The sequence below is a fragment of the Phyllobates terribilis genome, unplaced genomic scaffold (assembly GCF_046119375.1).
Source record: "Phyllobates terribilis strain yellow unplaced genomic scaffold, ASM4611937v1 Scaffold_2__4_contigs__length_985480577, whole genome shotgun sequence".
In the NCBI taxonomy this organism is placed as follows: domain Eukaryota; kingdom Metazoa; phylum Chordata; class Amphibia; order Anura; family Dendrobatidae; genus Phyllobates; species Phyllobates terribilis.
This window is the reverse complement of record NW_027362762.1, coordinates 78,889,139-78,913,884: the sequence shown is the minus strand read 5'-3', so window position 1 is coordinate 78,913,884 and position 24,746 is coordinate 78,889,139. Positions and strand designations below refer to the sequence as shown.

General features: G+C 41.9%; 1 protein-coding gene across 2 annotated transcripts in view; it reads left to right on the top strand.

The window, feature by feature from the left end:
* CNTN5 (contactin 5) overlaps positions 1-24,746 on the top strand; it is a 2,189,536-nt gene that overhangs the window by 1,018,861 nt on the left and 1,145,929 nt on the right. For both annotated transcript variants that reach the window (XM_073662155.1, XM_073662156.1), the window contains one exon: positions 14,404-14,536. In XM_073662155.1, the coding sequence (XP_073518256.1) occupies positions 14,479-14,536 (58 nt within the window). In that variant the 5' untranslated portion in view covers positions 14,404-14,478. The remainder of the gene's footprint in view (positions 1-14,403; positions 14,537-24,746) is intronic.

Below are 24,746 nucleotides of genomic sequence, written 5' to 3'. Positions count from 1 at the left end.
TATTATTTTTTTTAATAAATCCTTTACACTAAATGACAAGTACAGTAAGCAACACTGTCACTGTACTTCATATATATGTGACTGACATGTTTCTATCTTTCTAATCTATGTGTGATGTTCTATTCTTTCTATTCCAAATTGTCGGGTACCGCTGCTGAATTGCCGGCCGGCTTTTTTAAAGAGACGGTGCATGAAAACACTATTATTTTTTTGATAAATCCTTTACACTAAATGACAAGTACAGTAAGCAACACTGTCACTGTACTTCATATATATGTGACTGACATGTTTCTATCTATCTAATCTATGTGTGAAGCTCTATTCTTTCGGTTCTAAATTGTCGGGTACCGGTGTATGCCGCTGCTGAATTGCCGGCTTTTCGTGTTTCACTGTGAGCACTGTTTCCATCGATTTGGGCAACCACTGTATGCCACAACCACCATGGCTGTGGCATTACAGTGAGTGGCAGACAATCCCTGCATGATTGGTGCTCTAAATAGCGCCAGACATGCAGGACACGCTTTTGGTGCACGAACAGTTATCGAACATAACCTCGAACAGCCGAATTTTTTGCAAATCGTTCGAGTTCGTCGAACAACTCGAACACCGCCCAAAACAGCTCGAATTTGAGATTGGCGAACAGTTCTAGTCGAACACCGCTCATCTCTAATTGCAAGTTCCTCCGTCCTAATTTTTGGCAGCTTTTGCTTGGAAGGCATAGGCAAAGACTATGGGAGACCCACTCCCCAATAATGGGAATAATGTTTTTAATATGCTGTACTGCATGGCTCTTGTAAGAGGCTTTAAAACCATCTGGTTAAGCTACTGTGACCTCCACCACTTTTCCAAGGGGCATTAAAACCGTCTTGTTAAGCTACTGTGACCTCCACGTCTCTTCCGAGGGGCATTAAAAACGTCTTGTTAAGCTACTGGGACCTCCACGTCTCTTCCGAGGGGCATTAAAACCATCTTGTTAAGCTACTGTGACCTCCACCACTTTTCCAAGGGGCATTAAAACCGTCTTGTTAAGCTACTGTGACCTCCACCACTTTTCCAAGGGGCATTAAAACCGTCTTGTTAAGCTACTGGGACCTCCACGTCTCTTCCGAGGTGCATTAAAAGCGTCTTGTTAAACCACTCTGAACTCCACAGCTCTTCCAAGGGGCATTGAAATGTTGTTTTTAATTAACTCTAACCTACACAACTCTTCGAAAGGGCATTGCATTTCCTCCTAATTTTTGGCAGCTTTTGCTTGGAAGGCATAGGCAAAGACTACGGGAGACCCACTCCCCAATAATGGGAATAATGTTTGTAATATGCTGTACTGCATGGCTCTTGTAAGGGGCATTGCAAGTTCCTCCGTCCTAATTTTTGGCAGCTTTTGCTTGGAAGACATAGGCAAAGACTATGGGAGACCCACTCCCCAATAATGGAAATAATGTTTGTAATATGCTGTACTGCATGGCTCTTGTAAGGGGCATTGCAAGTTCCTCCGTCCTAATTTTTGGCAGCTTTTGCTTGGAAGGCATAGGCAAAGACTATGGGAGACCCACTCCCCAATAATGGGAATAATGTTTGTAATATGCTGTACTGCATGGCTCTTGTAAGGGGCATTGCAAGTTCCTCCGTCTTAATTTTTGGCAGCTTTTGCTTGGAAGGCATAGGCAAAGACTATGGGAGACCCACTCCCCAATAATGGGAATAATGTTTTTAATATGCTGTACTGCATGGCTCTTGTAAGGGGCATTGCAAGTTCCTCTGTCCTAATTTTTGACAGCTTTTGCTTGGAAGGCATAAGCAAAAACTATGGGAGACTCACTCCCCAATAATGGGAATAATGTTTTTAAGATGCTGTACTGTATGACTCTTGTGAAGGGCATTAAAACCGTCTTGTTAAGCTACTGCGACCTCCACCACTTTTCCAAGGGGCATTAAAATTGTCTTGTTAAGCTACTGTGACCTCCACCACTTTTAAAAGGGGCATTAAAACCATCTTGTTGAGCTACTGCGACCTCCACGTCTCTTCCAAGGGGCATTAAAACCGTCTTGTTAAGCTGCTGCGACCTCCACTTCTCTTCCAAGGGGCAATAAAACCATCTTGTTAAGCTACTGCGACCTCCACGACTCTTCCAACGGGCATTGCATTTCCTCCTAATTTTAGTCAGCTTTTGCTTTTCAATGCATAGGCGAACACTAAGGGAGACCCACTCCCCAATAATGGGTCGAAGGTTTTTAGTACGCTGTAATCCACGTCTGTTTCAAGGGGCATTGCAGTTCCTCATAATTTTTGGAAAGCCTTCCATTCACTGCTTAGGCCAACAGTGCACAGGAGACCCAGTTGCTATAAATGGAAAAAATTGTTTAGTTAAGGCCCTCTGACATCCATGTCACTTCCAAGGGTCATTGGAGTGCCTCTAAATTTTTGGTATGCATTGCATTCACTGTATGCCCTATAACTGTGTAGCCGAACCGCTCCTTTTGGTACAGAAACATATCCTACAAGACATGTGTGGTTGACTGGCGTGATATTGATGTGAATGGTCCCTGTTCATCCTGCTCTTTCTCCTTTGCCACCACCTCATCCATCATTTATCACCTGAAGCTTTGTTTTAACGGGAGTCACAGAACTGGGATAGTAGCAGGAAAACATCCAGCAATCCTCGGAGGAGGTAGGATATGCGCCGAAACGCTGACCACCTCAGGCCTAGCCGCTACTACATACATGCGCTTGCATTCCAAGAAAACAAAGCAGATTCTAACTTCTATCATCATCATCATTCTCCTCACCTTGGCACTCTCTACTCCCCTGATGGAGAAGTCAGGGCCCACCGGAGGAGTCTTGTTCTCTGGTGGGCTCGTCCAATGCTACCCTAAAGCAGGCCAGGCTAAGAAAAGTGTGTGGGGGGAAGTAGACAGGAGAAATAGGGGTGGCTGGGGACCGCTTATGGACACCCGGCCACCCCCAGGCGGCTGGGGACCGAGCATGGACACCCGGCCACCGGGCGGCTGGGGACTGAGTATGGATACCTCGCTGCCGAAGCAGCCATGAGGTAGTGGCCAGCTTCGACCTCCTCCAAACTAAAAGGTCCCATTTCAAGTGAAAGCTAGCAGTATGGTATTGCAACCTGCGGGTGGGTGGGTGGTTGGTTGGCTGCATATTTGCTTTTGCATTGCAAGGAATGGGGGAGGTACAATTGAACACTGCCCTGGGACAAGGACTTGCATGGGGATAGTTGCAAGTCTGCATCTTCTGATGCGGCAAGGATCACTTCTGATGGGCACACTTTTAGGCAGTGACCTGGGTGTCAGAGATGCTTCCAGGGGTCTTCCCTATGCTGTTCCCATGTCTTTTCAGCACTGTATGCATGTGCCACACAGCACATTGCCAGATAAGATTGTAAAATGTTAAAATGACATTTCCCGGTGAATGCATTTGTCACGGTTGAAAGCAATACAAAAGTGCAAAAACGCATAAAAAATGCTACTTGTGAACATAGCCCAAGGTGTGGAGGAGTATTTTTTTGGGGGGTTATTTATTTTACCTTATACACAAGTCTTTACCCTGGAAAGGAACTTCCTTAACATATTTCACAGGAAAGCAGTTTCAGTTTCGTTTTTGAACGTTTTATTGTGAGCCCTTAAAAGTGGCTTAATACCTCTGACCACGTTGTTGTCAGCAGTGACCTGGGGGTCAGAAATGCTTCCTGGGGCAATCCCCATGCTGTCCCCATGTCATTTGAGCACTGTCACTATCGTTTTTGGGGTGCCGCCGCAAAAATGATCGGGTCTCCCATAGACTAACATTGGCTCGTTGCTCGGGTCGAGCACTCGAGTATCACGGCGAGCTCGGCCCGAGCTTCGAGCACCCGAGCATTTTAGTGCTCGCTCAACACTAGTTATAACACATAAACCTTTTATTGTTTAATACGCTCTCTAACGCCACGACGCGTTTCGATAGAAAAAGCTATCTTCCTCAGGTAGATCTACCTGAAGAAGATTGCTTTTGCAATCGAAACGTGTCGTGGCATTAGAGAGCGTATTAAACAATAAAAGGTTTGTGTGTTATAACCTTAATCCCCTGGCTAGTTGTTTTAGCGCTTCCCTAACACCGCACAATTCTTTCTTTCTTGATTGCTAATCTCCTCTGTGGAGAGCGGTGGAAGCTGCTCTGTTTACAACTAGCTCACCATAAGACCTGCCATGATGTCATTGTGGTACGCCCACTTCAGTCACAGAGTCCGGGTCATGTGACCTCTGAATCAGGAAGAAACTCCTTACAGCAGTCCCTGTTAAGCTGCGGTCATCATACAGACTCCCACCTGGAAGAGTTTTCCCTTGTTGTGCGGGGCTCCTTGGCACAACAGGACCAGGTGAGTGGTCACAACATTCTCCTCCTCCCCCCCCCCCCCCAAACCTCAGGCTCTTCACCATTGGCGCTCCAACTGCTTTTGTTTTCCATGTACTGTAATGAAGATTGTGCTGTAATATCCCTCAATTGCACTGGCCATGCTTCAAATTAAATTCCACTGTTAAACTGTTGAAAAAGACTCTTGTCAGATGTGTCTTGTCAGCAATTGAATCTATCGTGTGCCTGAGAGAAGCTGCAGCCTATGGTCGCCCTGAGTAACAGTTCCCCCAGGATTCTAAAGAATTCATGAAACCCGTCTCGCCCTATCTGAACCTAGCGGCGTGCGTGTAACACAATGGCTTGCCTGCCCTGAACTGAAAGTCCACTTCTGAGTTCAGTTATGCCTAGATACAGCGTGATAGACAAGAGAGCAGGAGCAGAGAGAGCGAGAGAGAATCGCCTTCACTGCCTGTATTCCATATCAGCATCTCTGCTGCTGGAGATGGATTACACTTGACAACAGGCAGCGGACAGCAAGTTAGATGGAATGAAATATCCTAGTGTTTGACTCCTTGGAGTCATCTTTTGGGGTAAGACAACTTATATTTTAAATAAATTGATTTGCAAATTGTCTATTAAGAAAATTAACAAATTATATCAAGTTGTCTGAAAACACAGTGACCATTTAACAGCCATCTACTGTAGTTATTAAAAAAAATGTATAGTATTTGGTATTCTAAACATGTGATCTTCCACATCCTAAGTTAAAATAACCTCAATTAGACTTAGCTTTTAGAAAAGATCCACTCGTTGTGCTATTTAAAGGGGCCCTTTCACCAAATTCTTCATGTTGAGGTGGACAAACTATGTAAAAGCGGCTGCAGAGCGGAATACAACTTTTTTGCTATTTTTTTAATTTTGCCTCTCCGTTGCGGAGATATTTGCAATGAAATCTTTGGCACCTAATCAGTTAACTTTTGTTAAGTCTATGTGAGTGTTATCAGATATAGCAACTCATACTGGGAGAAAAAGGACACGCCCCCAGTGAAAACCATCTGATAATACCCACTTGGACTTAACTAATGTTAACTCATTAGGTACCAAGTAATTTGATTACTTATATTTCCGCAACGGAGAGGAAAAATTAAGAAAAAAAAATTGTAATCTTCTTTGCAGCTACTATTACATTGTGTTATTGTTTCATTTTGGTAAAGGGTCCTCTTTAAAGGGAAGGTCCACTTTCCTAATAAAAATAAAGTGCGAAGTAGCTTTACACTTTGTCTTAATTAAAATTCCAATGTTTTTTTATCTACAGCTCCTTTTTGTCTACAGCTCCTACATGTCTCCACATGTCTCCAAAGAAGCCCTGTGTAGTCTGATTCTGCGATCATAGTCTCTTTTGTCCACTACTTCTTTCTATCAAATATTTGATAGATTAGTAAGAGGTAGATAACAGATAACTAGCAGTCTGACTTCAGGTTTAGAATAGAATTATCGCAAAAGTTATCAGCACTGCCACGCCATGCTACACCATTAATACAGCATGTCTACAGCACAATATAGGCAAAATCTATTCATTCATATACTTTGTATTAGAGTAGACATGCTAACGTAAAGCTACATGATGTGCTGTATTAAACACATTGTATTTTAAAATGTATGTGCAGGCACATGACTCGGGACCCCCACTTTAGACATTCCTTAAAAGCATCCATTGATGATAAGTTGATTGTGATGTGTTTCTCTGCTGTGACCATCAGTGATCATTTCTAATTTGTGGGGAAGTTGAGCAATAAAGGTCCAATTCATAATTTTTGTGACGTTTTGTTTATTTTAGCCTGCTTTTGATTTGCGCCTTATTCTTTTAATTTGTGTCTTATATGTATGTATATACAGTATATATATACATACATATATATATATATGTTTTATATATATATGTGTCAGGAATTAACGAACCAAGGGATCCTGCAGACCTCCCGGCCGGTACCAATTTTTTCACAAACCAACACTCCGCCGCCTCCAATCATCAGGACAATTACGCAATTGACTGACGTGTGATGGACGAGGCCGTGGCTGTTTTCACAGCTAGGCCAGTTATTTGGGAGCTCACAGTGAACATATAGTATATACACAACCAATTTCAATGCATTGAATATTTATATATATACATACCCCAGTACGGTCATCGCCAAAAAAAAAAAAAATAGCTGCCATCTCCAATTATTTATGCGGGCCGATTGGACACCCAATACAGGTAGCGTATGGCTTCATATGTGCAATTTACAGAGGAAGAGGAACAAAGCTATCACATTTTATATATTTAATCTGAAAGAAGGCAGTATCTATAAAAATGTGCAAAGATGTTACAAAATGGGAATAAAACTATAAAATATATATATACAGTACAGACCTAAAGTTTGGACACACCTTCTCATTTAAAGATTTTTCTGTATTTTCTTGACTATGAAAATTGTACATTCACACTGAAGGCATCAAAACTATGAATTAACACATGTGGAATTATATACTTAACAAAAAAGTGTGAAACAACTGAAAATATGTCTTATATTCTAGGTTCTTCAAAGTAGCCACCTTTTGCTTTGATGACTGCTTTGCACACTCTTGGCATTCTCTTGATGAGCTTCAAGAGGTAGTCACCAGAAATGGTTTTCACTTCACAGGTGTGCCCTGTCAGGTTTAATAAGTGGGATTTCTAGCCTTATAAATGGGGTTGGGACCATCAGTTGTGTTGTGCAGAAGTCAGGTGGATACACAGCTGATAGTCCTACTGAATAAACAGTTAGAATTTGTATTATGGCAAGAAAAAAGCAGCTAAGTAAAGAAAAACGAGTGGCCATCATTACTTTAAGAAATGAAGGTCAGTCATTTCGAAAAATTGGGCAAACTTTGAATGTGTCCCCAAGTGCAGTTGCAAAAACCATCAAGCGCTACAAAGAAATAGGCTCACATTAGGACCACCCCAGGAAAGGAAGACCAAGAGTCACCTCTGCTTCTGAGGATAAGTTTATCTGAGTCACCAGCCTCAGAAATTGCAGGTTAACAGCAGCTCAGATTAGAGACCAGGTCAATGCCACACAGAGTTCTAGCAGCAGACACATCTCTACAACAACTGTTAAGAGGAGACTTTGTGCAGCAGGCCTTCATGGTAAAATAGCTGCTAGGAAACCACTGCTAAGGACAGGCAACAAGCAGAAGAGACTTATTTGGGCTAAAGAACACAAGCAATTGACATTAGACCAGTGGAAATCTGTGCTTTGGTCTGATGAGTCCAAATTTGAGATCTTTGGTTCCAACCACCATGTCTTTGTGCGATGCAGAAAAGGTGAACGGATGGACTCTACATGCCTGGTTCCCACCGTGAAGCATGGAGGAGGAGGTGTGATGGTGTGGGGGTTCTTTGCTGGTGACACTGTTGGGGATTTATTAAAAATTGAAGGCATACTGAACCAGCATGGCTATCACAGCATCTTGCAGCGGCATGCTATTCCATCCGGTTTGCGTTTAGTTGGACCATCATTTATTTTTCAACAGGACAATGACCCCAAACACACCTCCAGGCTGTGTAAGGGCTATTTGACCAAGAAGGAGAGCGATGGGATCCTACGCCAGATGACCTGGCCTCCGCAGTCACCAGACCTGAACCCAATCGAGATGGTTTGGGGTGAGCTGGACCGCAGAGTGAAAGCAAAAGGGCCAACAAGTGCTAAGCATCTCTGGGAACTCACTCAAGATTGTTGGAAGACCATTTCCGGTGACTACCTCTTGAAGCTCATCAAGAGAATGCCAAGAGTGTGCAAAGCAGTCATCAAAGCGAAAGGTGGCTACTGTGAAGAACCTAGAATATAAGACATATTTTCAGTTGTTTCACACTTTTTTGTTAAGTATATAATTCCACATGTGTTAATTCATAGTTTTGATGCCTTCAGTGTGAATGTACAATTTTCAAAGTCATGAAAATGCAGAAAAATCTTTAAATGAGAAGGTGTGTCCAAACTTTTGGCCTGTACTGTATATATATATATATATATATATATATATATATCTATACATACAATTACATGAAATAAAATTGGATAACAAAAGAAAAGTACTAAACCTGTGTCACGGAAATGGCATTGATCTTAGCAAAGGGAAGCAGTACTTTTAGGAAAAGGGTGCAGAACCACAGCAAACTATGTTTTCTAGGACTAAAAATTACAAAGACTGAAACTCTGATTTTATTAGATTAAAGCAATGCCCACATATCTCTCCTTGGTGGGCTCATAAGGGGGCTAGTCATGGGATGTAGCTAGGGTCCAAAAAATTAAGAGATCCAAAACTTTCAGGATATCTGAGCCCCTGAAGGTCGAAGGCGGGAGATATTACTGCCATATTTTCTGTCATGATTTTAACTTTCAATGGCTAAAAAACATGGCATATATAATGTTAACCCTCGGTCCAATATTAATTTGGGGCTGATCAGCAGGTCACATAGTGATGTATGTGATTGCGTTACATTCACCACTTTGCCACGACACTGAAAATATTCTCCCAATACTGTAGGACCTACACTAATCACAAAAACCTCAATATTCATAACTTGAATACGGGCTCAAAACAGTCTGTTTGCAGTTCTCTGAACATAGGGAGGTAAGGGCGATATGGCATCTCCACAGGCCATAAATCTGTTGGCTCCCAAATTCTTCTGCAACCAGTGCCTTGACTTCATGTCTCCGATACATCAGATAACCCAGTATCATTACCTGTTAACAGCAGGGGGTTCCAGCTGCAATGGGTTCATGTGGAGTGTCTTAGAGTGCTAGCTTTTGTTCCTTTTCCAAGTTATAATAAACCCATGCTTCAATGTTCACTATGAGATGGCATTACAGAGTCACTTCTTATGGTCAATCTGTAAGGCGGGGAAGTCAAGAAGTCCAGCTTGTCTAGACAAATGCCAGGAGAGTAAGTCAAAAACAAAAGGGATAAGACAAACGAATAGTCAAAGGCAAAGTCTGGAGTCAAGCAACAAAGGTAGAGTACATCAAAGGCAAAAGGAGTAATACAAACGACTAGTCGAAAAGGGAAATCCAAGGTCTGGTAACAAAGATCAGAATATCAGAGCACAGAGCAAACACATCAACGAGCAAAGCTATGACTGGCAATAGTCTGACCATTGCCAGACAGCTAACTAGCCAGGTAATCACTCTGAATAGGTGACACCTGGAGAAAACCCCGCAGGCCCTGCCAGATTAGGCAGTTGAGCTCTCACAATACTGAAAGCCCAGTACGCCCCTGCCTGTGAGTCTGCTGCTATACTGTCATTCACAATACTGACAGCTCAGCACACCACTGATCCTATAGGGAGGCTGAGCTGTAACACATAGCGTCCTTATGACATTACCCCCAATCCTCCCACATGAGTAATTTTATGTACACATGAATTTATATAGCAAATTTCCTACATTTTACCTGAACGTGCAACTTTTTGCTATCAAAACTAATTAATCAGAGTACGCTATTTTGAAGAATTTGGAAACAGAAAAGTCAAAATTGACTTAAAAAAAACACATGAATGAATCAGGCCCAAAGTGTTCAATTCCTACAGCGCCACCACAGAAAGAATCAAGTATTACACAGCGTACATTCAAATAAATGGGTTGTCTGCATTATGTATGACTGGACAACTCCTCCAGAGCAAGAAATATTCTTAGTGATAGCACTCGGAAGCTCAGGAAATTCATACAGCTACTGTCCACAGCTCGATTTATCACCTATCCTTTCCTTTTGATAGGTGATATCTTGTTGATTGCTGGGTTCCTCAACATTGGAATCTGCACCATTTGGAAGAATGAGCACTTTTATCCTTACTCTAAAGGAGTCTAGCCGTTTGGATGCTAGAAAAAACAAAGCACAGCACTCGACAGCTTAATATGGGATGAATGGAGCAGAGGTCGCACATGTGCACTGCCCCACTATTCTAATGGGGATACCCACCGATCAACAGCAGAACAGGTGATAACCCCTAATATATCTAAAGTTTTATAAGATAGATAACCTTCTCAATACCCAGGAAACTCAACCATTTGGGAAAATCCAGGGAATAACCTTTCTTTTAGTGACAATGCAGCAATGACCCAACCAAACTTGCTTCATGGTATGACGTCTAGCTCCGGAAGAGCACCATCACTCCAAAAACTTAAATATAAAACAGTAAACATATGTGCTTTGTTCCCCTTGTACCAAAATGTTTTCAAACTAAAAGGTTGTTCCAACACCATAAATCATAAGCACAAAAGCACGGCAGGACACGTCCGCTCTCCTTCGGTTCAATCTGTTTATCTTCTACTTTATGCAGAATTTCCATTTCCCCACTACACAACTGGGACAGTAGTTCCATTAAATCCCTGAGATAAGCAAACTACTCCCTATTATTTATGGACAGCCATTTGCAGCAAATAAGCGGACTGGTGCCTAATACAATGAGCAGTCTACATGATAAATACTCGTGACTTCACTAATAACCATTGGTGCAATTCATCTCCTATTAGTCGACCTCTAGTTTACCATTGTTGATAAAAGCTGCCCCCGGGGCTGATTATTATTTAGGTGAGATATTAATCATAAAACTTATTAACTAAACTCTATTATGTTGGAAGGAATATTTTTTCGTACCGTTCCCTATTGAAATTTTATCATCTTGACCTTAATAGGGCTGGAATGAAATGTGAAGCATTAATAAGTATTATGAATCTAGTGGGTTCTCAAGGGATCGGCACATCGGAAAAAAAGATACGTTGGGATGTTAAAGAGGAACAGACCAGAGAGTTTGTTGAATGGGAAAGTCAGCTCAGCATCAATATTTCATTGCGTAATATATAGCCAAGAAGATCTAGGCGAAAGGCTATAAGTAAGAGCATTGACCAGTTTATCGTTGGTTATTTGTCATTTTACTATAACTAAGCCTTTGTGTTAGGCTTTGTTCATGCTGCCATTTGTATCAACTTTTTATTTAACATGAATTGTGTTCTTTTGCCAAGAGATATACTATAATGCTCTAAAAGTTTCCAAATGTTTCACTTATATAAAAGTCAATGTTTTGGTGATCCACTACCATCCACCATTCACACCTGAACGGAAATATTTTTTGGGCACACCTCTTGACAATAGCACTCAGAAGTAATAGTCCCACATTGGTTTCCTTTAAACCAGTCATTTTGTTCATGCTGCCCAAACCACTATTGTCCCTTGGTACGCTGTGGCGTTTCAGGGAAAACAAACTTTGAAAAGTCGGCACTATGTGTCTTGGATATCCTTGTTGGCTTTTCTCTGCCCCGATTCCTTAGACTGACTGGTGTCTCCTCATTTACACACATAGGTAGAGAACTGTCAGTCTAGGTGATCAGAAAGGGGAGAAGCAACTGGTGACGTGCCTTGGACTAGTTAACCAAATCATGCTAGCCTCGGATTCAATGCTGGTCTTTATGATGTGGCATGTTGGAGCAAAAGACATTTGATTTATTACGAGGTGCACACCTCATAATTAATCTGGCACATCTGAAAAGTGGTGCACACCTCCATGAGCCTCACCACAAACTGGAGTAAGATCTCTGGTATAAGGTATACCACAGACATCATTAATTAGACAAACTGGGGTGTCACACCCCTGCAACGCTACACCCAATTTGGAGGAGTTGGGCAAAACTGTCAGGAAAGGACAAAAACTGCAACATTTTTGCACAAAAATTGTAATTGTATATACCAGATTTCTGCTGAAAACACTTTGATGAATTGGGGCCATAGTTCCTGGATGGCTTTTCAAAGTATGTTTTCCATGAAACGCTTGTGTGCATCTTCTGCTCTTGTTTTGTTTAGTGTATTCCTGTTTTGACTCCGGTTTGTTTCAGACTATTCTTACGGATCCTGATTTTGTCCTTGATGTGACCTCTTGGCTCTGACCCTGCTTGGCAACAATTCCTACCTCTGGGTAGCTAGCCCTTCTATGGTAGCATTCCAATGGGTACTATTGTAAAACCAGATTCCTGTACAGGGGTTAAAGGGTATTGGTATTTCTCTGGAGTCTGCAAGATGGAGTGGCTTGTGCCAAGTCTGTCCGAGGAAGCCTTTTGAGCCTGTGGCCTCTGTCAGACATTACACAAATGTAGTAATTCGTGTTCCAATCCAAAATCATTTAATAAAACTGGCCAATCACATCAGATGGCTGTTGACCAAATGCTCATTTGCAGCTATCTCTCAGGACCTCACCACTATACATACTGCTGGGCATCAGTAACATGCTCCCGTTTAACTTTCATATAAGGACTTGTTGTTCATTCCTCATAGTCATCTGTGTTTGGCAGTAGTGGGCAGGTTTTTAGTGTAATTAGTTCAATGCTAGGAACCATGGGCAGTGCTCCTACCTATCAAACCCCAGCAGTCAGTCTCTGGTTGCCAGTTATAAGTTAAACTTACTCAGGTTCACTCATTCTACACTTCTCTGACTCAGCCAATGTATTGCTTATACTTTGACTAACTGACAGGCTCTCATTTTTTTCCCTATTTCGACCTCCTGGTTTTATCTCAACTTTCTGACTATTCCCTGCCTGCCCGCTCCACCGGACAGCATCCTTTCTGTGGACTCAACCCAGGGGTCCTGCATAAGTCTAGATTCATGTATAGGGGTTAAAGGTTAAAAGCCAGGGTTCTCCTGGGATGTGCTAGACTGCTAGACTGACTATTTCCTGCCAGCCCATTCCACCAAGCAGCATCTTTTCTGTGGACTCAACCCAGAACTCAGGGGTCCTGCATAAGTCCAGATTCATGTATAGGGGTTAAAGGGTAATAGCCAGGGTTCTCCTGGGACCTGCTAGACTGCTAGACTGACTATTCCCTGCCAGCCCACTCCACCAGGCAGCAGCCTTTCTGTGGACTCAACCCAGGGGTCCTGCATAAGTCCAGATTCATGTATAGGGGTTAAAGGGTAAAAGCCAGGGTTCTCCTGGGACCTGCTAGACTGCTAGACTGACTATTTCCTGCCAGCCCGTTCCACCAAGCAGCATCCTTTCTGTGGACTCAACCCAGAACTCAGGGGTCCTGCATAAGTCCAGATTCATGTATAGGGGTTAAAGGGTAAAAGCCAGGGTTCTCCGGGGATGTGCTAGACTGCTAGACTGACTATTCCCTGCCAGCCCGCTCCACCAGGCAGCAGCCTTTCTGTGGACTCAACTCAGGGGTCCTGCATAAGTCCATATTCATGTATAGGGGTTAAAGGGTAAAAGCCAGGGTTCTCCTGGGACCTGCTAGACTGCTAGACTGACTATTCCTCCAGCCAGCCCGCTACACCAGGCAGCAGCCTTTCTGTGGACTCAACCCAGGGGTCCTGCATAAGTCCAGATTCATGTATAGGGGTTAAAGGGTAAAAGCCAGGGTTCTCCTGGGACCTGCTAGAAAGAAGTCTTTCTATCGGACCAAACTCAAGTAATTTAGGGAAGATTTCTACTCTATAGGGCCTCCTATTGGCAAACCATGAATAATTCAGTACTATGAAAATAATTGTGGCTTTAGACACTGAGACCTGAAGCAGTGAGCTATACGGGCTGTCTTTTTAGAAGAGTTTGGATGCTTTTCGATGTATTGTTAGTGTGAATCTAACCTTAGCACATGGGACAGAGGTAGGACAGTTATCATATGCAATGAGTCTTTGTGTAGTCTCTACTACGTAACTGATAATGTTGTAAGATTCCGAAAATCAAAGGAAGGCCATGAGCCTCGCCCTCTTACATTGTTCCGGCAGAGAGATTGCGCTTTATTAATATTGCTTTCAACTCTTCGCAGGTAATAGTTCCAATGTTTTTTTTTTCCTGCTCTTTAATCACTTCTCTTATTTCCAAGTGTCAGCTCGCATTTTGCATCGAGTGCTTATGGTATCAGACGTTTAATTGCTTTAGGGCCTTGCTCCGTCCTTTGATTTGCCTATCGTATTATTGCCAGATGTGCGTCTTCTCTTTTTTTTTTCCTCCCTCTCTCTAACTGAGACCTGTCTTGTGTCTCAACAGGCTGAGCTTTAATGAAGGAACGTCAAAACTGCTAACAGTCACACAAACAGGGACTCCAGACCCTAGTGACCAAGGATGGCGTCGCCATGGAAACTATATCTGCTGCTGTCAGTCATTGCGGGGTGTCTTTCAGGTAAATACAAGGGCTGTAAACTTTCTTTTAAAGTGATGAATAAAATATAATGTTTCACTTATATTTGTTGCAGAAGATTGGAATAAAATGGTTTTATATTTATGGAAGCAGTTGTACAGAATTAAAGAGTAATGGTTATTTTGCTTTATTTTTTCCATAAATAAATTGGATATATGAATATTAGAAACATTTTAATATAATTTATCTGGGAAATCTGCTACTTTTTCTTCCTGGATTGATTTTTCTTTATCAAAATTCTCAATTCAGAGGTAAAATCTATATTCATTGAAGACAGATTATGACATCACTGAGATAGGAGATGGCAGTTGGTGCTCATAATATTCTATGAAGGGGGAGGACCTAGTGGAATACACAGACCTAGATGGGAAAGAAGGAGGGAGGAGCTAGTGGAATACACAGAAATAGAGAGGAAAGGAGGAGGGAGGAGCTAGTGGAATACCAGACATAGAGGGTATAGGAGGAGGGAGGAGCTAGTGGAATACCAGACATGGAGGTGAAAGGAGGAGGGAGGAGCTAGTGGAATACACAGACATAGAGTGGAAAGGAGGAGGGAGGAGCTAGTGGAATACACAGACATATAGTGGAAAGAAGGAGGGAGGAGCTAGTGGAATACATTGACACAGCAGGTATAGGAGAAGGGGGGAGCTAGGGGAATACACAGACATAGAGTGTATAGGAGGAGGAAGGAGCTAGTGGAATATACAGATATGGGGGTATAGGATAAGGGAGGAGCTAGTGGAATACACAGACATATAGTGGAAAGGAGGAGGGAGGAGCCAGTGGAATACACTGACATAGAAGGTGTAGGAGGAGGGAGGATCTAGTTGAGTACACAGACATAAAGTGGAAAGGAATGAGGGAGGCGCTAGTGGAATACACAGACATAAAGGGTATAGAAGGAGGGAGGAGCTAGTGGAATACACAGATATATAGTGGAAAGGAGGTGGGAGGCGCTAGTGGAATACACAGACATAGAGGCTATAGGAGGGAGGCGGTAGTGGAATACACAGACATATAGTGGAAAGGAGGAGGGAGGCGCTAGTGGAATACACAGACATAGAGGGTATAGAAGGAGGAAGGAGCTAGTGGAATACACAGATATGTAGTGGAAAGGAGGAGGGAGGAGCTAGTGGAATACACAGACACAGCGGGTATAGGAGAAGGGAGGAGCTAATGGAATACACAGACATAGAGGGTATAGGAGGAGGGAGGAGCTAGTGGAATACACAGACATAGAGGGTATAGGAGGAGGGAGGAGCTAGTGGAATACACAGACATAGAGGGTATAGGAGGAGGGAGGAGCTAGTGGAATACACAGGCATTTCTCTGCAAGTTCTCCTGAAATGGCAGTTACAAATGAAATGAAATGGCAAACATAGCTTCTTTTGCCCAATGACAATGCTACATATGCCCATGGATTTTGTCTGGCTTCACAGTTCTGATCCATTTGGGCTAACCTGCTCTACTACAAACAGCTTGTGGAAAAGGGTAGTGCTGTTTTAACCTTTTTTTCTAATTTGTTGGCTTCATTTGTCATTGTAATACTGAGACCCTTATCCCATACATAAGCAATGGTCCTTTGTAGCCATCTCCATCCAGAATAGTCAGCCAGGCTCATTCCTGCTAGAAAACACTACTGAGAACAAATAACGTAGCACACTGTAATACTGAGTATGTAAATATGAAATCTGAATAGCATAACTGCTGTAAAAAATAGAAATAAATGAAAAAATTTTTGAAAAATTTTTAGCGCATGTAAATATGAAGTATGAAATATGAATAGCATTACTGCTGTATAAATAAATAAGAAATTTTAGCGCATAAACTGGCCAATTCATGTGTACCTGACAGCCGCGGTAAGGCGTTTCTCGATGTCAGGACCTACCAATGTGAATACCTCTCTAAGAGACCTCTGTCTGCTTATGTATGGGAAAGTCAGATCCTGATGCATTTAAAACCACCTGCGGCATGGGGGTGGGGGTGGAGTGCTCAGTCAATGCTAAATCTAGTAACAAAGAAAATGACTGCACTTCCACTTCAAGAAATAGGTGTGAACAAGTGCCTACTAAGAGGAGCTACCTCCATATACAATGAACAAATAACGTAGCACACTGTAATACTGAGTATGTAAATATGAAATCTGAATAGCATAACTGCTGTAAAAAATAGAAATAAATGAAAAATTTTTTGAAAAATTGTTAGCGCATGTAAATATGAAGTATGAAATATGAATAGCATATACTGGACTTTTGTGGACGATCTGGCAGGTAATTCTGCACTATTGGCCCCTCTGGCACAACATGCGATTGGCTATAAATGCAATTTAAAGATGAAGTGTATTTTTAACTTAAACTTAAAGGGGTTGTCCACCTTTGTGGACAATTTTTTTCTTACTTAAATGAATGCAATTGGGGCCAAAAATAATTTTCGCAATTGGGTTTCAGTATATATTTTGCACCATTTGCCTCCTATAGCCGCTATATTACACTGTCTATTACTGCCTGCAGAAAGAGTTAATGGGGTTCACCACATTTTCTTAATTTTAACAGATGTGTTGGGGACATGATTTTGAGGCACATACTATTACAACCCCTGGCAAAAATTATGGAATCACCGGGCTCGGAGGATGTTCATTCAGTTGTTTAATGTTGTTGAAAAAAAGCAGATCACAGACATGGCACAAAACTAAAGTCATTTCAAATGGCAACTTTAGGGCTTTAAGAAACACTAAGAGAAATCAAGATTAAAAATGTGGTACTCAGTAAGGGTAATTTTTTTCAGATCAAGCAGAGGGAAAAAATTATGGAATCACTCAATTGTGAGGAAAAAATGATGGAATCACCCTGTAAATTTTAATTTCCAAAACTATCACCTGCATCAAATTAGATCAGCTCGTTAGTCTGCATCTAAAAAGGAGTGATCACACCTTGGAGAGCTGTTGCACCAAGTGGACTGACATGAATCATGGCTCCAACACGAGAGATGTCAATTGAAACAAAGCAGAGGATTATCAAACTCTTAAAAGAAGTTAAATCATCATGCAATGTTGTAAAAGATTTTGGTTGTTCACAGTCAGCTGTGTCTAAAATCTGGACCAAATACAAACAACATGGGAAGGTTGTTAAAGGCAAACATACTGGTAGACCAAGGAAGACATCAAAGCATCAAGACTGGAAACTTAATCAATATGTCTCCAAAACAGGAAATGCACAACAAAACAAATGAGGAACGAATGGGAGTAAACTGGAGTCAATGTCTGTGACCTAACTGTAAGAAAGAACCTAAAGGAAATGGGATTTACATACAGAAAAGCTAAACATAAGCCATCATTAACACCTAAACAGAAAAAAACAAGGTTACAATGGGCTAAGGAAAAGCAATCGTGGACTGTGGATGACTGGATGAAAGTCATATTCCGTGATGAATCATGAATCTGCATTGGGCAAGGTGATGATGCTGGAACTTTTGTTTGGTGCCGTTCCATTGAGATTTATAAAGATGACTGCATGAAGAGAACATGCAAATTTCCACAGTCATTGATGATATGGGGCTGCATGTCAGGTAAAGGCACTGGGGAGATGGCTGTCATTACATCTTCAATAAATGCCCAAGTTTACATTGATATTTTGGGCAGTTTTCTTATCCCATCAATTGAAAGGATGCTTGGGGATGATGTCATCATTTTTCAAGATGATAATGCACCCTGCCATAGAGCAAAAACTGTGAAAACATTCCTTAAAAGAAGACACATAAGGTCAATGTCATGGCCTGCAAATAGTCCGGATCTCAATCCAATTGAAAATCTTTGGTGGAAGTTGAAGAAAATGGTCCATGACAAGACTCCAACCTGCAAAGCTGATCTGGCAACAGCAATCAGAGAAAGTTGGAGCCAGATTGACGAAGAGTACTGTTTGTCACTCATTAAGTCCATGTCTGAGAGACTGCAAGCTGTTATTAAAGCCAGAGGTGGAGCAACAAAATACTAGTGATGTATTGGAGTGTTCTTTTGTGTGTTTGTTTTTCATGATTCCATCATTTTTTCCTCAGAATTGAGTGATTCCATAATTTTTGCCCTCTGCTTGGTCTGAAAAAAAATTACCCTTACTGAGTACCACATTTTTTATCTTGATTTCTTTTAGTGTTTCTTAAAGCCATAAAGTTGCCATTTGAAATGACTTTAGTTTTGTGCCATGTCTGTGATCTGCTTTTTTTTCAACAACATTAAACAACTGAATGAACATCCTCCGAGGCGGTGATTCCATAATTTTTGCCAGGGGTTGTATATAGGTGTGACAGGTTCTTCTCCTGCTCGTTAGTGCAGCTTTCCTCACAGACTGCACAGTTCTCCAGTCCATACAATGGCTGCTGGTGGAGGATAGTGATGGGTGAGCCTGATGAGCGGGCACATTTTCACCTCCAATATTGGTGTAATTGCGCATTATCATGAGCCCATATATATTGTTCTGGCACAGCTGCCATCTTCCGTCTGTGTTTGCCACTGACCGATCCATTGGATAGGTTATAGCTTGTTGATCTGTAGGAGTATACCCATTGGGTCAATCCACCAATTCTGAGAATGCACCACCGGAATGGAGTGGCGGCCGCAACTGTTGGCAGTGCCATAGACAATTAATGGCGCAGAGCTGAACATGCTTGGCCACCGCTCAATTCCAACAGGGTATTTCAGACTTCCATAGATCTGCAAGTTATCACTGGCTGCAGAATGACTTAAATGAGAATCGATCAGTCAGCTTGCTGGGACGGTCTTATAGGTCATTTGTAACTCTTATTTCTTGTCTTTTTCTAAGCTGATTTATGACCATAGACCACATCAAAGTTGAATGTGCCGGGAAACAAAAAGCCAAATGGTGCAAAATCTTTAACGAAACCCAAATGCAAAAATTATTTTTAGTCTCAAATACATTCATTTAAGTAAAAAAAACCATGTCTCCCAAAGGTAGACAACCCCTGCAATTACCGTCTTTTATTGAGATGTTTCAAGTATAAGGCTTTTGCATGATGATAAGTATTATATTTGTTAATAATAATGATATCTGTGATGAAATGTATTTGGGTGGCTGATAACAAAGAAACATAGCTTGCATGCTACTACTCAGCAAATAGAACATTAGGAAGTGTTGCTTTAAGTTGGATTATGTTGAGTGTTGGAGGGGTTAATCCTTCCCTAGGAATATGCCTGTCTTGTACCTGTAGGCACAGAAGAAACTGCATTGATTCTGACAAGTGCGATGTTATCAGCGCCTAATGGGATATGATGCTGCATTAATTAATGGAACAGAGGAGAATCCGGCTTGCGCGCCACCTTACACCTATGCAAATGAGATATTACTGCCCAATTCTAGTTGACATCGTTTGTGATGAATATTCTATATGTTACATTTCAAGAAGATTTTCCAGTAATTAACATTTCTCAACCTTGCATTCTTGGAAATGAAGGCTCCCAGCATTGATCCTGCAGGTTTTGATCATTGATTCAGGCTGAAGATACAGTATTTGGCTACTTTTACATACATTTGACTTTTATATCGAACATAAAGCTTTGATATTCCTCTTATCTGTAGATTTCCTCCTGGTAATGCGGCTGATCAGATTGGGCTACTCTACAACTGATTCAAAACGACAACTCTCACCATGCCATGACAGTCATACACAGAGGGATTACGGGGGGACGATGTAGATAAAACAGCTTTAAATAGAAATATATATATATAACTTAAAGGATATGAACATCTATGGGGGCATTTTATTTTTACCTAAACATATCTGTTTTGGCTTAACAATCATTTATGCAATTGGGTTTCATTGAAAACTATTCTGGATGCAGAATGGGTTAGCTGAGAAGCTGTCAGGGAGCTCGTTTTAGGCACTTGTCTTTTTCTGAACTCCCTTGCAGCCTATTTAGGACCACATTATGACCACATTGAAGTTCATATCAACTTTTATGTCATCTATGGTTATAAATTAGCTGAGAGCAGCTGAGAAAAAGATGTCATTAACTCTACCATTAGGATGCTCCCATTGACTTGAAGGGAATCTGTCAGCAGCATCCACCGTCCTAAGTCGTCTATATGGACATACAGGTCAATGAAAGTCGAATAAAATGATACCTTAATATCTGCGGTCCGATGTCTCATTCCAGAGAAATCCATGTAAATGAGTTGTTAAGATCTACTGGCCGGACATAGATCTCCCCAAGAATCTGTAATCTAGAGCTTATTTTAAAAGAAAGGAGTCATTATCAGTTTGAGACATGTAGATCAGGAGAGCAGGCATGTCAGTCATTACATGTCTCACACTGGTAACGCCTCTGTGGCGATTTAACTAAATGAGAAAAATCTGGCCATTTGTGCGGGAGTGAACTATTCTTAATTATGTCAGATGTGCTATTCCTTTTTTCAGTAAGACATGAGCCATTGCTTCATGTGAGACTGTCCTGTACCCCTTTTTGTATGCTAATTTGTGGAATGCCTGCTGATTAGGGATTGTATCAACCCCCTCCGGTGTACTAGTCTGCATCATTTGGAGGACAATTATGCAGTCTAATTGAACTATTGAACAATGAGGGAACAGCCATGATTATCTCTCCCCCCAGTCCTGTGGGACACAATGCCTTGAAATGGGAGCTGAGGGATATAAAAAGGGGTCTGCTCCTGTCACCGGTGTGATTCTATGGGACTCTAGCCTAGGGACCATGGTTCTAGCTGGTGAATTACAGAACTGCTCCACTGCCCAATACTGAGCCCACAAATTTCTTTGGGTAATCCATGTTGTGACAATCCAGTCACCTGTGCTCACTGTGCTCTGTCAGCTTCCTAAGCTTGCCGCTACCTCCTCTCAGTGGGTGCCCGCAAAAAGTGGGATGCTTCTGGCTGGGGTAGTTGGCCCTGGATGCCCCGAAGTTGCAGAGGTTCTAATCCCTGGCGAGACAGCGGAAGGGTGAGACTCTGTCATTTGCACCATCTTCGGTCCTTGCTGGGAATGTAACATGCTGTTAACTGTTGGTAACCCAATAAAGTCTTACCGGAGTGTGGTACCCTTAGTCTGTGCTGTCTGAGTAGTGTTCTGCCCACGGGGAAGGAGAATGGGTGTTCAGTGGGATGAGCCCCGGCCCGTGCAGTCTTTCTAAAGACAGCCAGGTCAGCGGACGAGAATACCCACTGACCCTCATGTCTCAACAGCCTCCTTTCATTTAAAATAAGATCTGGAGGCAGATTTTCAGGGAGATCTATGTCCGGCCCATAGATCTTAACAGCTCATTTACATATTAAGAAAAACTTTGATTTCTCAAGAATAAAATACCGGATTTCAAATATCAAGGTATCATTTCATTCAGCCTCCTATGAACTACATGCCCATATAGACGGCTTAGGAGGTTTGATATTACTGACAGATGCCATTTAATCTCAGTTAACTCTTTCAGCAGCCAGCAATAGATAGAGCCTATGAAAGGAAAACGGTGCACAATTTTTAATTAAACCAAATTGCAAAAACAATTTTGATGCCACAAGAAATACATTTAAACAAAAAAAAATCATCTATAGGTGTCCATATCAATAGTAACATTGTATTAGCCTTGATACCCCTACACACTGGGGGCCACTCCGGTCCCATGTTTCTGCTGTTACGCTTCCAGTCTTGTGCTCAATTCTGGATAGTGTTTTCAGTGATTGCACATGACTAAAGCTGTGTATAAAGGGGGCTAACTGACTGCTGATCTCAATAGCTAAGGCACCCCCCTTCTCTGCCAATACTTTGGCTGCTGCTGAGAAGTGGAGAAGCTTAGTTATTGAAATGATTTGTGATTTATGCTACAATAAACCTATTCAGCATTAGTGCTGATTGTACACACAGTTGCAAAACATCCATTCGCATGCATGGGATGCAATGTGGACTTCAGAGGAGAGGCTAAACAGTAAACACAAGTCAAGGACAAGGGGAGAGGAGGGGGATGCAGCTGCACAGAGTTTAGTTGCAGTGACTCTACTTTGATGTGTCTATGGGAATTATGGGTGAAAGATGGGAGGGAAATCGCTGGGAGCGGATAAGCATTGGCTTCGAATAAACAGAAAAATTCCTACATCAAACCAGGAACAGCGAAGACACTTTGCAAGCATGGAGTGAGAGGAAGGCTTTCCCTTTACTCTTTTTGGCATTCTTAGTATCTTACCCTTCTACCTTTAATCAGTTGACCAAATTTGTTGTCTAAAGCCCCCCATACACTTTAGATGGCTGTATCGTTTGGCGGGCAGTTATCTCGCTTCTCTCCTCCATACACAGGAGAACTCTCTCTGCCGAGTGCTCTTGCGTTCTTTATGACAGAGCCGCTGCCATATATCTCTGACAGCTTATCCCTTAGAGAACAAAAGGATCTGCAGCCCGGATGTAAGGTGTACAGGGCAGTAGTCATGGGTGAGGGGCTGTTGCGCTCCCACACCTAGGCACCCCACAAGTAAATAATGTCCCATTTCCCTTGTGCTGTGGGTGTATGCTATAACACTCACAATTTGGCCTGAGGCCTTCGCTGACTCCACGATCCCGGACCCAAAATAGCCGCACATTGAACAGGAGACACTTGATACTTTTCAAACAAATGAACTTCACTGAACACTCCAAACTCCATCTTTGTCACAGCACAGTACGATGTTGCAGTCACGTTTTTTTCAGCCTGAGTTATCCCTTCCTGGTCAGGTACCTCTGGCCCCTGAATTACTCTGTCTGGCTCCGCAGCTGTCATGGGTTCCTACCTGTCTTCCTGATACCTTTCCCCATCTGCCTTCCCCTCATGAGATGATAATAAGGCAGCCTCCTCCATAGCTTGCGCGGGCCGTAGGCCCCGGATGTCCCGGGATGGTCCACTAAACTTAGTGGCGGCCTTCTGCATGCTGCTCTAAAAGCTCATACTTTCTCGTGCTTCTCAGCCCTCTGACCTTGGATTTCACTAATCACTCTATCTAATCTTCTCATCAACTGTCCTAAGCAGGAAGTGTTTCCTCTTTTAACTACTCCTGCCCCTCCCATACTAGGGCTGTTTCTTAACACTTTAACTATTCCTATGCTATACCTATCTATTTCCTGATTCTATTATGCCCTTCACTGCATTTTCCCATTAATATTTATATCCTATTCCTATATCTATGTCTTAATTTCTTATCCTTATACTTTCCCTGTACCTAATACAATAGTACATTATATGTTTATCAAAACACATTTCAGTCATCCACAACAGTAGTATTTAAAACATTCTATATAATTTTTCATATTACATCATTCACATTAGTGCCCATAATATTCTATGCACTTAAAATATACTTTTAATACACCAAAGTGCACCTGTTTTAATAGAGAGGAGCAAGAGCATCAGGGGCCCTTATACACATTAAACTGTCGTCTAAACACAGCGATATGGATGATTTTGGTTAACGTCAGTCTAATGTATACGGGGGCCTTAGTACTCATTTTTAGGAGCCAACGTACCTTCGATAGCTGTTATTCAACGGCAATCTGCCACGGTCAGTATATTAGCAAAGTTTTCAGTTATCGCTCATTGAAATAAAGGATAAGGCATATTGAAGTCCAACATGACTGATCCTTCTTTCCACCGATATTTGGTATCGGGCTAAGTCGGGACTCATCAATATAAATATGAAAAACGGACATTCTCATTGTATTCCTCAACTTTGAATGACTTTCCCGTTATGTGTTTGAGCACCTTTGGGTTTCTTTATGCATTAGTTAACAAAAAATGTTAATTCTATTTGTAAAAAAAATCAACAAACAATTATAGAAAGTCAACAAGCCGATAGCATCTGAACACAGACAAAAGGCGGCGGTGTATCTGCTGCTCGACTTTGTCTGGGTGCACAGACATGATAACCATGTTAAACAATTGAATCCTTTGTTGCATTATCGCCATCATTCCGGTACATTTAGGCCTTTGAAGAGATGTATTGATTGTGTTTTGCATACACTTGCAAGTTTGATGTTTAATCCCGGTTTGTTTGCTGCCCTTGTAGATGATGACAGGATAATTGTAACTCAATGACATATGGAAATGGGAGGACTGGAAATAGCAGAGGTCATTAAACAAAGTGACCTCTCGGCTAGTGAACGAGGATAAGACAAACACACGATGTGATTGTAGGAGGCAGATTTCTTGTAATTATGGCCA